Source organism: Oryza glaberrima, chromosome 8 (assembly GCF_000147395.1).
Source record: "Oryza glaberrima chromosome 8, OglaRS2, whole genome shotgun sequence".
In the NCBI taxonomy this organism is placed as follows: Eukaryota; Viridiplantae; Streptophyta; class Magnoliopsida; order Poales; family Poaceae; genus Oryza; species Oryza glaberrima.
Window position 1 is genome coordinate 15,099,895 of NC_068333.1, and position 15,092 is coordinate 15,114,986.

Below are 15,092 nucleotides of genomic sequence, written 5' to 3' on the forward strand. Positions count from 1 at the left end.
CTTAATACCTATGGACACTATCTTTGGGCTACATGGCGCCTGGGCACCCCAACCCTAACCTGACTACTCACACATTGCTAGGAATGGGAAACAAACAAGTGGAAACATCATGCACAAATAGTAGAATGTTTCCCTCGATGCTAATCTTCTACACATGAACCACCGATGTGACAAGTACCAAATCTATGATGTAGATGATGGACATCGTGAAGAAATGATGGAAGAATGTACGGCAACATGGGAATGACTATTACAATTGCGGAAATAGAAGATGCACTACATCAAAAAGACATAAAGATCGGCACTATAGGTGCCGGAAGTACTGAAACTAACACCTATAGATCTTTTCCCACCTCCGCGAATTGAAAAAAAAACGCAGCTTTAAGCAACTATATGTGCATGTTCTAAAGAAAAACCGGCGCTTATACTATAGGTATCGGTTTTCTAAAACAACTGGCATCTATAATAATATATTATAGGTGTTGAAATATAATATATTAAAACCGACACCTATAATATATCATAGGTACCATTTTTTAAAAAACCGGCACCTATGTGCCGAGCTGACCAAGCCGAGCCAATCAACCCTATCCACTCCCTCCGTCGCTCCATCCCCCCACCTTATCCACTCCCTCCTCTCGCTCTCTCTTCCTCTCTCGCTTTCGCTTCCTCTCTCCACCTCGACGGTGATGGCAGCTAGTGTGCGAGGATCTGGCGCGGCGGCCGCTCGGGCGCGCGGATCCAGTGGTAGGTAGGTCCCTCCTTCCCAATGTGGTTGCATCGGTAGCTGCTCCCTCCCTGATGTGGCACCTGCTGCTCCCCCGGCGACGGTGGCGGCGGCTACTCCCCCTCCCCGGCTTGGCGGCAGCGGCGACGGCTGCTCCACCCTCCCTGGCGGCTAGCCCCGCCTCCACCACCAAACCTCTTCCCCTCATCCTTCCCGGCGGTGAAGGCAGCGACGACCAACGATGGTTTGGTTGTGTGTGTTCTTGATTCCTTCCTGAGTTGTGGATGTTCTTGATTTGTTCTAGAGTTGTAAATGTTCTTGATTTCTTCACCTATGGAATTGTTGTTTGTGAGATTTGTCAGCTGGAAGCCGATAACTGATATTTTTTTTTAATTCTAGAACCTCAAAGGTGCCGGTTTAGCACCTTTGATTCTCCACATCAATTCCGCTGTTGGGGTGCCGCTGTTAGGAAATGCGGCACATATAGTCACAAGTGATGGGTCGATTTGGTGGTGATCCCTGCCCTTTAGATTTGGTGATTCCTTCCTGCCCTTTAGATTTGGTGCCATCTTTCATATCCATGATTTAGGAATAGACTCAACTTTGGGAGTAATTCGCACCTGAGCCTTCACGAAACTGCACTTCAGCCTTGATGATGCATGCGCACTATCGTCCGATACGGTCGCAATAACGGTATTGTGTCCCATCTGTGGATTTAAGAAAAGAAACTGTTGTTGTTGGCAGTTAATATTTTTTTAATAATAGAATTAAATCCAGCCTTTATTTCAAAGAAGCTATAATGAATTGTTACAATATTCTCTCAAAAAGAGCAAACACTTAGGCAATAAAAATAACTTAGATAATAAAACCAACAGATAAGGAGTAAACAATTGTTGAAGTCTATTTGCCAATCTCCATCCATACTTGGCGAAAATCTATATGACGATAACTTCTTGTAGAACATATGAGTTCCTTGTTCTCTTTATACTTTTGAATCTATGCCCAAAGCCGGAGCAAGTAAGTTATCCTGAAAAGCACTCGCACATAAGATTTATTTGAAGATTTATCAAAAAATACATTATTTCTACACAACCATAGAACCCAACATAAAGCAGAAGCTCCAACAAATATGAGACTCAGTTTTGACTCAACACCACTGAGCCAATTCCCAACCATATTAGATACAATATTAGGGGTTTCAGTCCAAAGGAAATATAAACTATTCACTAGAGAAATTTTGCAATATGGCATTCAAGGAAAAGATGTTGAATAGTCTCATTATACATAAAAAACATCTTTGAAACCCATTCCAATTTCTTTTCGCTAAATTAACCAAGGTTAGAATCACACCTCTGAACAAAAAACCACAAAAAATATTTATCTTGATTGGCACCTTTAGTTTCCATGTAAACGTATTCCTCTCAATAATTAAAACCATTATTAATCAGAGATAAATACATTGATCTAGTAGAAAATTGTCCATTCTGATGAAGATTCCATTTAAAAGAATAATTAGATCCATTTAATTAGATCCATTCAAACTAGTATGCAAAATCAATGCAACTAAATTATGCTAGTTAATTAAGTTCTAACCAACCAACGCTCTCCTAAAAGAAACATTAAGTAGAACAGAATTCATAGTAGTTACGATTGAGACATTTCTCTTATGAATAATATTATATAGAGATGGAAATTTATCTTGTAAAGATGGATTCCTAACCCAAATATCCTCCCAAAATCTTACTTGGTCGTCACTATTTACTACCCAAGTTCCTAGATGCAAGAATTTGTCTTTTAACATTGATAACAAAAAATAAGAATCTCCTTGTTTTGACCCTACTTGAGTAATTGAGTGATTTTACAAATATTTTATTCTCAACAGTTGCTGCCGTACACCCTGTTGATTAAGCAGTTTGAAAAACCAATTGCTTAGTAGACACTGATTCTAAATCTCTATATTATGAATCGCAAGTTCCCCTGTTCTTTTGGTTGACAAATGATATCCCATCTTGCTAGTATGTATTTCTTTTTATGATTGTCTTCTTGCCATAAAAAAAGTGATCTATAATAATCAATGTTTTGAAGAACTCATTTCAGTATTAAAAAAGACATCATGAACATTACAAGAGAAGACAAGATGGAATTAATTAAAGCCAATCTGCCTCTTATCGATGTTTGTTTATCTATCCAACTGCTCAACTTCTTTTCAATTCTCTCCTCTATCATTTTCCAATCCTTGCTATTTAACTTTCTAAAATGCATAGGAATACTAAGATATCTAAAAGTGTATGTCCCAATACGACATCCAAAAATTTGAGAATATTATTCTTGACATTCTTTTGCTTCACCAAAGCAGAATAATTCACTCTTAGAAAAATGAGTAAATTTCACAAAACTACAATAACTTTGATTAAATTATCATAAAACTATAGGTTTAACACATTGTATCACAAAACTACTGGTAGTTTTGTACTTTGTACTTAACATGATGTGAAGCATGTCCTGCTAGGATAATTCTATCACTAAATTTGTAGTTTGGTGACCTTCCACCTTAAATCTATAGTTTTTTTGATAAATTTGGTCCTAAATCTGTAGTTTTATGATACACCTTTTTAAATATGTAGTTTTGTGATAGTTTTGTAAAAGTACATGTAGTTTTGTGAAATTTATCCTAGAAAAATTATTTAAAGACTGGAAAGCTTTTTGAACACAGAAAGAAGTACCTACATGTTCCATAAAAATCAACGTGTCATCCACATATTGCAGGATAGACGAACCCTCATCAACAAGATAAGGAATCAAACCAGCTATTTGACCATCTTCCTTGGCCCTCTTAATAAGTACAGCCAACATATCAACACCTACATTAAACAGGATTAGAGAGAGATGATCACCTTGCCTTAGGCCCTTCCATGTTTTAAAATTTGGTCCAATCTGATCATTAATTTTTAAACCAACGTGACCCCCTTGAATGAAAGAATAAATCCATTGACACCATTTAGTAGAAAAGCCTTTCATTCTGAGAGTTTGTTGCGGAAAAGACCAATTAACTTTATGATACACTTTCTCAAAATTAATATTAATAATAACACCACTTTGTTTTTTTTCCTATGCAACTCATGAATCTTCTCATTAAAATAACTATCCCTTCCATGTTAATATAGGGTTAGTAAAGAAATAGTTATAGCAAACCACATCCATAAATCGAAGTGCCCTGATAATATTTCACTTGCTGATAGATTTTTAATTAGTGGGATAAAATAATTTAGTTCAGCTTAGTTGCATTTTAAACTACATCCATAAATTGCAATAGGGGCATGAAATGGAATCACCCCCAAAACATGGTTCATTGATGTTATGTATGTAATTTTAACACTGCTTCATTACAGCTTGTTTGCACATGTTTTGCCATTAATGAACACCATTGAGTTCCTATCTTTCTTATTTTGTTACAAACTTCTCCATCAAGAGGTCGGCCTGAGTTTTTGGCCTGAAGGCCTGGCCTGATGCCCAAACAGGTATGAAAAGTAGTTTAACTGTTAAAATTTATAAATTTTGTGTTCAGAGAAATAATAATGAAATAATATTTTTATTCCTAAAAATATAGGTTTAGTTAAGCTTTATTCAAGTCTACTCCACAAGGAACGGTAAAAGGACCCCCTTTTTAAGCATACTAGGACTTTTAGGCGCGCTTCGCGGTGCCTACTGTTCATTAAGAGCTATGTAGCTTATAGATGGTAATAGGGAAACATCTCATTAAGAGCTATGTAGCTTATACAGTAGATGGTAATAGGGAAACATTGTATAGTACTCAAAGCAGAGCAAATAGCATGACTATGAGAGAGACGCTGAGAGCATCTAATCTAAAGCAAAGAAAACAAAGAAAACATTTGACCAATGTGAAGGCTTCGAACTTCAGGAGTAGCCTGAACAGTAAAAAACATTTGCATACTTCAAAAAGCTCTAATAAGATTATATAAGGCATATTATCATATCCGCAATTTTATATAATTTCACTATCACCATCTGTAATTTTTTTGACACGAAAATATTTACAGAGTTATGTACAAAAGCTTAAAAGGAAAATTTTCTTTAATTTACACAGTTGGACCATTAGATTTTTACCAAACACTGTAAAATCTCTCCTTCAACATATAGGGAATGCCTTGGCTGTACTCTCGAGCTTCCGTTCCATGAAGCGGCCGTTGTAGAACACCGGCCTCGTCGTCACTGGTGATGAGGACGCCTATTCACCCATTATTAGTTGCAGGCATTCATTGCCGCTAGGTAAGCTGGCCGCCCTACCAATGCCAGCACTCCAGCCAGCGCCACCAACGCTGCTATACACCGCCCTCAGCACCCTCCATTACGTGCCCCGTCGTCCACGGAATCGCCGCCGCCCATCTCAAACCCCTTCTTGCCCAGATCTGTCACCCTCCACTGCTTCTGCAGGGACTCCACCACCACCACGCCGGTCAATGTAGCCGCCCTCCCCTGGGGAGGTCTCCTAGGTCTCGGAAACGCCAGATCGGGGCTCTAGCAGCCCTTAATTAAGGCATTGTTTAGGCCTCGTTTACTTGGCAAAAACTTTTGCCCATACGTACCATCGGATATACGGACATACATTTAAAGTATTAAACTAGTCTAATAATAAAAAAAAATATAGATTCCGCTAGGAAATTGCGAGAGGAATTTATTAAGCATAATTAATTCGTCATTAGCAAATATTTACTGTAGCATCACATTATCAAATCATGGCGCAATTAGACTTAAAAGATTCGTCTCGCAATTTTACACGCAAAATGTGTAATTGATTTTTTATTTTGTCCACATTTATACTTCATATATATGTCCAAACATTCAATGTGATGGGTGAAAAAATTTTGTTTTGGAAACTTTGGCCTTGTTTAGTTCGCGAAAAAAAATTTAGGTGTCACATCGGACGTTTGACCGGATGTTGGAAGTGTTTTTGACACGAATAAAAAAACTAACTTCATAATTTACCTGGAAAACACGAGATGAATCTTTTTAGTCTAATTAATCCATCATTAGCACATGTGGGTTACTATAGCACTTATGGTTAATCAGGTGCAATTAATTGCACAGTTTGCACGGAAATCGCGAGACGAATTTTTTAAGACTAATTAGTCTATGATTAACCATAAGTGCTACAGTAACCCACATGTACTAATGACGGATTAATTAGGCTAAAAAGATTCGTTTCGCGCTTTCCAAGCAAGTTATGAAATTAGTTTTTTCATTCGTATCCAAATACCCTTCTAACATCCGGTCAAACGCCCGATGTGACCCACAAAAATTTTCTTTTCGCAAACTAAACAAGGCCGTAATCCAGACACGACGCTCCTTCAATCCGCTCTGCCAACCAGCTCGTCTCCGCATCCCATCGAGCCTTCAAGGAGAAGACGCAAGGAAGGTGCTTTATCTACCTTGCGCATGACCATCAAGTGGCGACTATCAGGGCGATAGCAATGCGTCCCGTGTATATACCGAATCTCAGATGCCACATGGGCTAAGGAACTGTGGTAGTCACAAGATTCACAATGTAGCAACTCCAAAGTGGGGTCCACAAAAATAAAGTTCTCCTTTTTTTCTCCACTTTTCCCCATCTCCCTCTCCCTTTCCTCAGGACCACCGCTATCCTTCTTCTCCCCCATCTCTCACGCCTTCCCCTCTCTCTCCTCTCATGCTCGGGTGGCAACCTGACTCAGTCTTCTCTCCTTACACCGTGTTGGGGCGGTCGGGCGGAGCAGCAGCCTGCGGAGATGGCGCCGAGGTGGCCGGGCGGAGCGGCGGCCTCTAAGGCAACGGAGCTAGGCGGAGACAGCGCCGGTGCGGCCGGGCGGAGCGCCGGCCTCTGCGGCGACGGAGCCGGACGGAGCGCCGGCCTCTATGGCGATGAAGCCGGGCAAAGAGGCGACGGCAACCGAGCAGAGAGGCGACCGAAGCGGTGACGACGCAGGCCGGAGCGGCGGAGGGGTGGGCTCGCCGGATCTAGCCTCAGGTTCTCTCCGGCGCGGATGTGGCTCCCTATCCCCACCCCCACCTCCTCTCTCTCTCTTCCGCTTTCTCCCCACGGGCGGATGCGATTTTTTTGGCAAAAGTTGATTTTTTTTTCTAACAAGGTTCTTGGAGCCAATGTTGATCACGTGAACCTGGCGAAGGAACGGTCACCACTCCCCTCTCTCCTCCACGCAAGCACTTTGTCTACGTGGACAAACATTGACACATGTCACGTGCATGCAACGTGAATGGCCTCAGAGACCCAATCTGATGTTTCTCCTGCCATCGCTCGGGTTACTGTGCCTATGAATGCACTAAGGCCATTCACAGTGCATGTATGTGGCGTTTGGTCTCGATGCACCAGCTCAGCGATTCCCCTCTACACAAGCGTTCGTCGTAACACTGAAATCTGCGGAGCCAATTTTGTGAACTCGTTCTTCTGACAAAATCAAGGTCGCGTGACTTGGGGGAGAACGGTGCAGATGCATTGTGAGGTTGTGGCCTTACGGGTTCATGGCTCCGCGCTTCCCCTCCCCATCCCCCGAGCTGGCGATGAAGGAAGAGGAAGAGATGGTAGCGGAGGAGGAAGAGGAGGCGGCAAATCTAGTGCCTACCTTGTTGACGTCCCCCGAGCCATGTTGTCGCTCATTGTCGTGTCTCGCTCCAACCCACCGGACCCGTCCTCGTTCTCTGATCTATGCCGCTGCTCGTCATCATCGCCCACTCCAAGCCGCAACGACCTCTCCTTAACCCCTCCACAGCCTCAATGGGAGCCTCCACGACCCATCCAGATCGATGCACCACCGAGGAGAGGGTAGAGGCCGCGCTGCCGCTCGTCCTTGTTGCCCATAGCCATGGGCGCCGACAAGGAGAGAGAAAGGATTTGGCACCGACGAGGAGAGGGGTGAAGGGATTTAGCGCCAGAGAGGAGAGGAGAGAGGGGAGATCTGGCGAGCTTCGGGCTTGTTTTGGCCGCCCGGCACTGTCGCTTCATGGGGACCACCGCTGCAAACAACCCTCCGCCTGGCTCGCCGTCACCGCTTCTAGCTTTCACGAGAGCATGTGGGTTGGGGAAAGGGGAAGCATCGGTTTTGGGGATAGAGACGGAAAAAGGCGAGAAAAATATTATTTTTTCATGGACCCCAGTTAAGGCTACATAGCACGGTGAAACTTGTGGCTAACATTATTCTTTGGTGTTCTTGGACCTACGTGACATATGAGGTCTGGCAAAATTCGATGTTGCACTGCTAATGCCCTAAGCAGTGGTCCCTAGGCACCACCTGCCGTCACCCCCCATCTCTAGTGCAACCTTCACCGCGGAGCACCTGGACGGACCGGCAGCACTCACTTCGATGACAAGCTATGCCCTTGCCACCACCACCTCCAAGAAATATGCATGGAAGGCAATGGCACTTCTCGGCAACACGCCCTATTGATGACGAGTATCTCAGCCCAACCTCCTACGCCCTTGATGAGGAGCACTATGTGACATCCTGGCCCTATTAGGATATGGACTGTGTGGCTCATGAGAGCCGTGTGCTCCTGTTTGATACCACCTTGCTAATGTAGTGAAAAGCTGGAACCAACTTATAATGGTTTGTCCCTCTAGTCGTATTACTCCTGGGTTAATCATTTTACACAAAGCAAGGATGAAAGTATCTGTGTGTGCTATGTGTAAGTGGGCCCACCCATAGGATGGACAGGGTTGCACGGTTCCGGAGGGCGTGTTGTTACATGCTTAATTTTTTTTTCCATTTTGGTTCGCTTTACCATAACATATCCCATTCTCTAATTTTATTTATTCTTCAGGAGAATCCAAGGATGTGTGGTTTTACTTTATGGATCAACATCGTCAGCCCGACGTATGATGGCGGAAGAGTAACTAAAGCTGAATGCAAACAAAGTACAAGAGAACGAAGGAGCACAAAGTTGCAGTTCGCGCTAAACGACGTAGAAAGGGGTAGTAGAGAAGCTTAGGCCTGATTCGTTTTTGGCCATTTCTTTTGTTATGTTGGTGTATGTGTCACGAATGTGTTATGTTTATCTGCGTGTTAGCTAATGGTTAACTCTCTTTTTCATCAATTAAGTTGATTTGTGCTACCGCTGCAATATCTTTATTCTCCTTCTATTCTTTATCCGCCTTCTATTCTTTTTCATCGATTAAGTTGATTTGTGCTACGGCGAGGTGAATATGTGATTGTCTTACGAGGGCAAATAAATTGCGACAAAGCCATGAAACCAAAAAAGCCAATGAAAGTAATAAAAAATATGTAAATAGATAATACCTCATTAGTCCAATTATTTTAATAAACAAATAAATACTAGAACTACAAAATAATAATGTATTTTCCAACTGAGAAAAACATAACATATATTAAAAAATTGCTAACGAAATTAACCAAACAAACATATATTAAAAAAAATAATTTCGGCTGTACAAAGGTAAAGAGAGGACACTCAGATTGTATTGAAAGCCCGACAGACAAACCATATATAGTTTGATTGGGATTCTAGTTTTACAGGATGAAGAAGTACACATTACACAAAGAGCAATTTTACGGTACATGTAGAGACTCCTAGCAGACATAGGTCCCGACTACAAAAGAAAGTAAACTAACGACAGAAAACATCTGTTTTTATGCAACATTTCTAAACATATCCAAGGCAGCTATCAGACATCCAAACACAATCAGACACATCATCATCTTGCTGTCCATAGAGAATTGCTTCGTACTGCCGCGCATGTCCACCTTATACATGGCTGGGCCACTTCTCTCCATATTTCTGCATGGCATCACATTGCCGCAACTCTTTAGTAGACCAGTAGCCATCTTATTTGAGGACATTGCACTTTTCTCCATATTTACTGTTCCATTTTCACAGTTCATTTGCCCATCCTCCCTGCAAGTGACAGCATTATTGGCATATGATAGAGGGCATTGCTCCCGCGCAACTCTGCTACCTGGACATTATCGAATTTTTAGTGGTTAGATTCTGCCGCGAGAATTGATCAGTTCTTTCCATGCTTTATCGATTTACATATATGGTGCTACATGGTGCTGGACAATCTGCAGTTTTAATCATGTTGGTTTAAGACAGGTGCTACCGCTTGAATTTTTTTCCCTATAATATGTATAGAGAGTTGATCATTGCATTAGTAGAAGGAGAAGAGCGTGAAAAACATGCAAAAACAACATTAACTAAAAAAACTAACTTGTGCCAAAAAAGAAGAAAAAAACGACCCACAAGCTACAACAAGACAATTAACAAAAAATCAAAATGAAAAGCTACCATATAACTTAAGTATAATATGTGCAAGATTAATTAAGTATTAACTTAAAAAACTTAAAAATAAATTAATATGATTTTTATAGCTACTTTCATATAGATTTTTTTAAAAAAACAACACTTAACAGTTCGTGAAGAGTAAGCTAGGGAGTCGAAGATGGGAAGAGGTAGATTCAAACTCAACCTTAAGCGTACTGCCCATACAGTTATTGATTTATTAGCTAAACAACCTCAATCAATTCTTTTCATAGTTCATTTCAAATTTAAGGGTGTACAGAAAAAAAAAACAATCGACCATATGTCTAGGGGTGAGGAAAGAGCCTGAGTGAGATTAATTATTGATGTCGACTGAACTGAAGCTTAATTGTCACTGTTAGCCTGAAGATAATCTTGTGCATTTGCAATAATTTGTTTGCTTTCAGTTAGTAAGTTTGAATTCTTAGGCATAGGATGCTGCATGCATTGTAACGGCTGTCCCAGGAAGATTCAGTCTTGGGCAGCTGAGCTTTTCCCGTTTTTTCTGTTAGTAGCGATGGAACTGGACTGGAGCGTGGGATGGCGCGTTCAGTCGTTTGGATCCGGTGAAATCGGTGTTTGTTATGCATGTAACAACCTCACAAGATGAGGGAATAAAATTGAAGAGAAATCAGAAAAGCTGCAGGTGGTTACGCAGCACCAAAAAAAAAACTCTATTCTTCGTTTCAGTTCTTCAGTTACTGTTCACGTCTGAAAAATATCTGAGATTGTGAGATTGTAGGTTAGCCACTGATCGAGAGCTGAGCGAGGGGTTTTTGCTGTAGGTCACTACTAACGCCAACTGATATCTTATCCACAAAACCAATAATTAACCCTTTAACTAGTATATATACCCTTCATAAGTTCATATATAACTCGTCGACATAATCAAGCACATTATATATATATATATATATATATATATATATATATATATATATATATATATATATATATATATATATATATATATATATGGTGTGGCTGCACTACTAATTAATGAAGTTTAAATCATGCTCCAACCCGCATAGATATTTTTACAAGTTCTAGAGAGATGAAATAAAAATAATAACATCCAACTCATAGTCACGAATTGAAGTGCTTCAAGAAAATCATATATAGTTGTCGGCATTTCTATAGATATGATACTGTAATAAAAAAAATAGTGATCAAAGTTCTTTTTGGAGACCGTGTACTTGGTTGAAATGATAATTATTTTTAACGGAGGGAGTAATACCTAGTTTATTTGGTACTAAGAATACAAATTTTTCTTAGCTAAACAGTGCACAAATACAGATCAGTTCTGAAAACTAGCGCACCATATATGAAACGATTTCCCAAAACCACGGGCAGCTACCTGGCCGTGTCACAGTTATGTTTGTAATACATTCTTTAATTTAACCTTTGTGACACACTAGAGGATTTTGTTTCATTTTATGTCTTGAAATCCAGGAATATTAATTTTCTTAATTAGAAATTAAGAATTTGTTTGTTTGGTTAGCTACTAACATTACTAATAGTATGTACTTTTGTACGGTTTGGTTTTGTTTTCAACTATAATAGCATGAACTTTGGTTTTGATTTTGTACTCTTTAGTTTTGTTTGCAAAATGATAGCACCTTCTCCAGTGAATAGAGGTTAATTAGTTTTATCAGCGAATTTCAGCAATGTTTATACAAAGTACAATATCTTAATAGTATATAAAAGAATCTAGTTTAATACCTTGGTGCACATACGAGTCAGAGTAGACTGCAGGAGGGTAGCCACCTGAAGGGTAACCAACAGGTTGAGGAGGGTAAGCACTAGAAAGAGGGTATGTCCATGGAGGAGGTGGATATGCTTCCGGCAGCAGTAGGTAGCTCTGAGCCTGAGTGTATCCCTGGTGAGGAGTATACCCATAGATGCCGGCAGCAACACCGTGCATTAGGTTAGAGAAGATGAGCCCATTGTCACTTCCATCACGCTTGTTCTTGCCCCTTTCCATTGTCACCCCACAATCTAGGCTATCTGCACAAAAAAAAAAATGTTGGTCCATCACTGTTGTTTAGACCATGGTTTTTTGTGCTAAGCAAGATTTAGTAGTACTTTAGATTTATTTGATGTACGTCAAATTTTTTGACTGTAGGGAGTATATTTTGCACTTAAGCTTGATTGAGAAGATAATTAATTTATTGCTTTAATATCTTAAGGAAACTAAAAGAAAATATATCTTTATATGATGGGTTGTTTATTAAGTTTCTGCATCTTCTGTTTTGCACTGAAAATGATTTCATCTAAATGCACACAGTTCTAAACATCTATTTCCTCTGTTTCACACATTATAAGATATGTTTTAGCCTCTCCATCTCGTAGTCTAGATTCACTAGTATTAATTCATATGAATTTGGATAACCGCATGAATGCATCCATGCTGAATCTATTCAAAACACCAAAACATCTAATCTTATTGTGTGAGAAATTAAATAGAGGAGGTAGCATGCAGCATTCAAATATACTCTAGTAACTCAACCAATTTTTTGTTACTTTTGCATCAAACAGGACATTTAGACCATATAAGATGCTAACTTCTAACATTATCAGCACTCTTTTCAACCACCTCACAATGCAAATGATGATTAGCAATAGCCACAAATTCAATATCTATGTCAATACTTGTCTTACAAGGTTACTATGATGATCTATATATGATGGATCCAATGGCGTAAACATACAAGATAACAGCATTTATACTAGCAATCAATCTGAAACTTTCATGCTGCGTGCAATTTTCAGAGCCATAGCCTAAGAGTTGTCACTAGCTCTAAAAATTTTGGAACTGTGGTTCTAGTTCCCTTCCTATTTTGCAGTACCTATAGAATTTTATCCCTCTGTAGTTTCCTATTTTGCAGTTCATATAGAATTTGCACAACAAAATTTGTCTATTTTTTTCAGCCATGTACAGTCGTCCCACAAATACTATTCTATACCTAAAGTGGAAACCGAACAGTTTAACAAAATCAGAAAAACGGTGGCTGCCCCTGGGAGATCGCTGCTCCCCCGGGCAGCGGGGCGGAAGCTTTCGAGCGGCGCTAGATTGCCCCACTCTGTTACCATGTTTAATAGTATAAGAAGAGAGGAATACTACAAATATTGAGCATTGAATTCAGTCTCATGAGGGTTATATATATATATATATATATATATATATATATATATATATATATATATATATATATATTATATATATATATATATATATATATATATATATATATATATATATATATATGTATATATAGTAGAAAAGACGAGGAAGGGGATCTACATATAAGGAAAGACTCTAAACAAATCAATCTTATCCTAATAATCCTCGAGCATCTGATAAATATCAAAACTGAAAACAAAAACAAGAAAAATTTAAAGCGCGCAATTACCTGGACTTCGATCAATTGTTTGCTGCCGCTGTCGCTGTGGTTGCCAAGAAGCAGAACAATTTGGAAGGTTATTTGCTGGGTGGCAGAGCTCTTGCAGCCGCTTTATGAGTTCGGCGCGTCGTGTTCCGGCGACCGCTGCAGGCTGCAGGCGCCGGTAGCGGCCGGACCGGCTACTTGTGCTCCGGCAAGTCTCCGCCGTGCGCTCTCGGCACAGCCATGCTCCACTCTGGGCTGATATCCTGTTGGGGCCATCGCCGAATCTGTTCCTCATCCGCATGCCGGTTCCGGGACTGATCAGATCAGGGCGCCGGCAGCGGGCGCACCCGCACACCGCGGCGTTGCTGCGGCAGCTGGACTCCGGCGACGGCGGAGCGGGGCCGTCGTCGAGGTCGTGGCTTCTGTGCGTCGATGAGCCGGCTGACCGCCGCCGTGGCAGCAGCACGTCGGCGTGGCAGAGAGGGCACGTGGCGGTTTTTGACGAGCTTGTTGTTGACATGGCCGGCGGGCGCCGGGAGCGGCCGGAAGAGACCGCCGTCGGCTGCGGCGTAGCACTATTATATTCAGAGGTCAGTTACTATGGGATGGGTAGCTTTTGCTCCTGCTATATACGTACTTGCAAGTACGACTACACGGCTACCAGTCAGATTAAAAATTGTTCATCTGGCAGTACACGCTTTACAGCATTGATGTTGCTGTACGCGACTACTTGCTCGCCCATGGTACCGTTTTCATATAAAGTAAACCAGTAAACCATTAGCTCCAGTTACATAGTAGTCCGTCGATTGGAAGCAAAAAGCTGATAAATATAGGCCCTGTTTAGTTTCCACGTAAAAATTTTACACCCTATGATATCAAACGTTTGCATATCTGCATAAAATATTAAATATAGGCCAAAATAATAACTAATTGTATATATTGTGACTAATTTACGAGACGAGTCTTTTAAGCCTAATTGCTCCATGATTTGACAATGTGGTGCTACAGTAAATATTTGCTAATGACGGATTAATTAGGCTTAATAAATTCGTCTCGCAGTTTACTGACGGATTCTGTAATAGTTTTTTTATTAGGGCCCGAACATCCCATGTGACACACTATATAAATAAATTCGTCTCGCAGTTTACTGACGGATTCTGTAATACTTTTTTATTAGTGCCCGAACACCCCCTGTGACACACTATATAATACCCGATGTAACACGTTAAAACTTTACACCTATAGATCTAAACACCCCCATAGTTTTTTCATATTCTCTCATGAGTCTTCTCACCAACTATTTTTAAGAATCTTAAGTTACTAGTAATATGCGCGTGCTAACGCTATGACATTATTTGGTAATGTAAAGATAACCAACAGGTAACAGTGAGAACTCTAAAAAATTGAAATATATACCATTAGGAATAATGCACTGTAGTGTAGCAAAACTGATGTCTAGGATTGGAGAGATGAACCTTACCATGAGAACTCCAACTTACAAAAGCTACATATGAATTGTTTATAAATATATATATTTGTAAACCTACAAATAGTACTACTCCATTTCCTTTTCACAACCATTACCATGTACTTTCAGCACAAATTTATGTTAATTAGTCAAATATGTCCGTGCTAACACTACAGCGTTATAA

General features: G+C 40.4%; 1 protein-coding gene across 1 annotated transcript; it reads right to left on the minus strand.

Annotated features, from left to right (window-relative positions):
• Nucleotides 1–9,191: 9,191 nt before the first annotated feature.
• Nucleotides 9,192–14,016, minus strand: LOC127781608 (uncharacterized). Its single transcript, XM_052308594.1, has 3 exons — nt 13,465–14,016; nt 11,774–12,058; nt 9,192–9,710 (listed from the first exon to the last, which is right to left on the minus strand). The coding sequence occupies exons 1-3, from the start codon at nt 13,958–13,960 to the stop codon at nt 9,385–9,387; spliced, it is 1,107 nt and encodes a 368-aa protein (XP_052164554.1). The 5' UTR covers nt 13,961–14,016; the 3' UTR covers nt 9,192–9,384.
• Between the last annotated feature and the right edge of the window lie 1,076 nt (nt 14,017–15,092).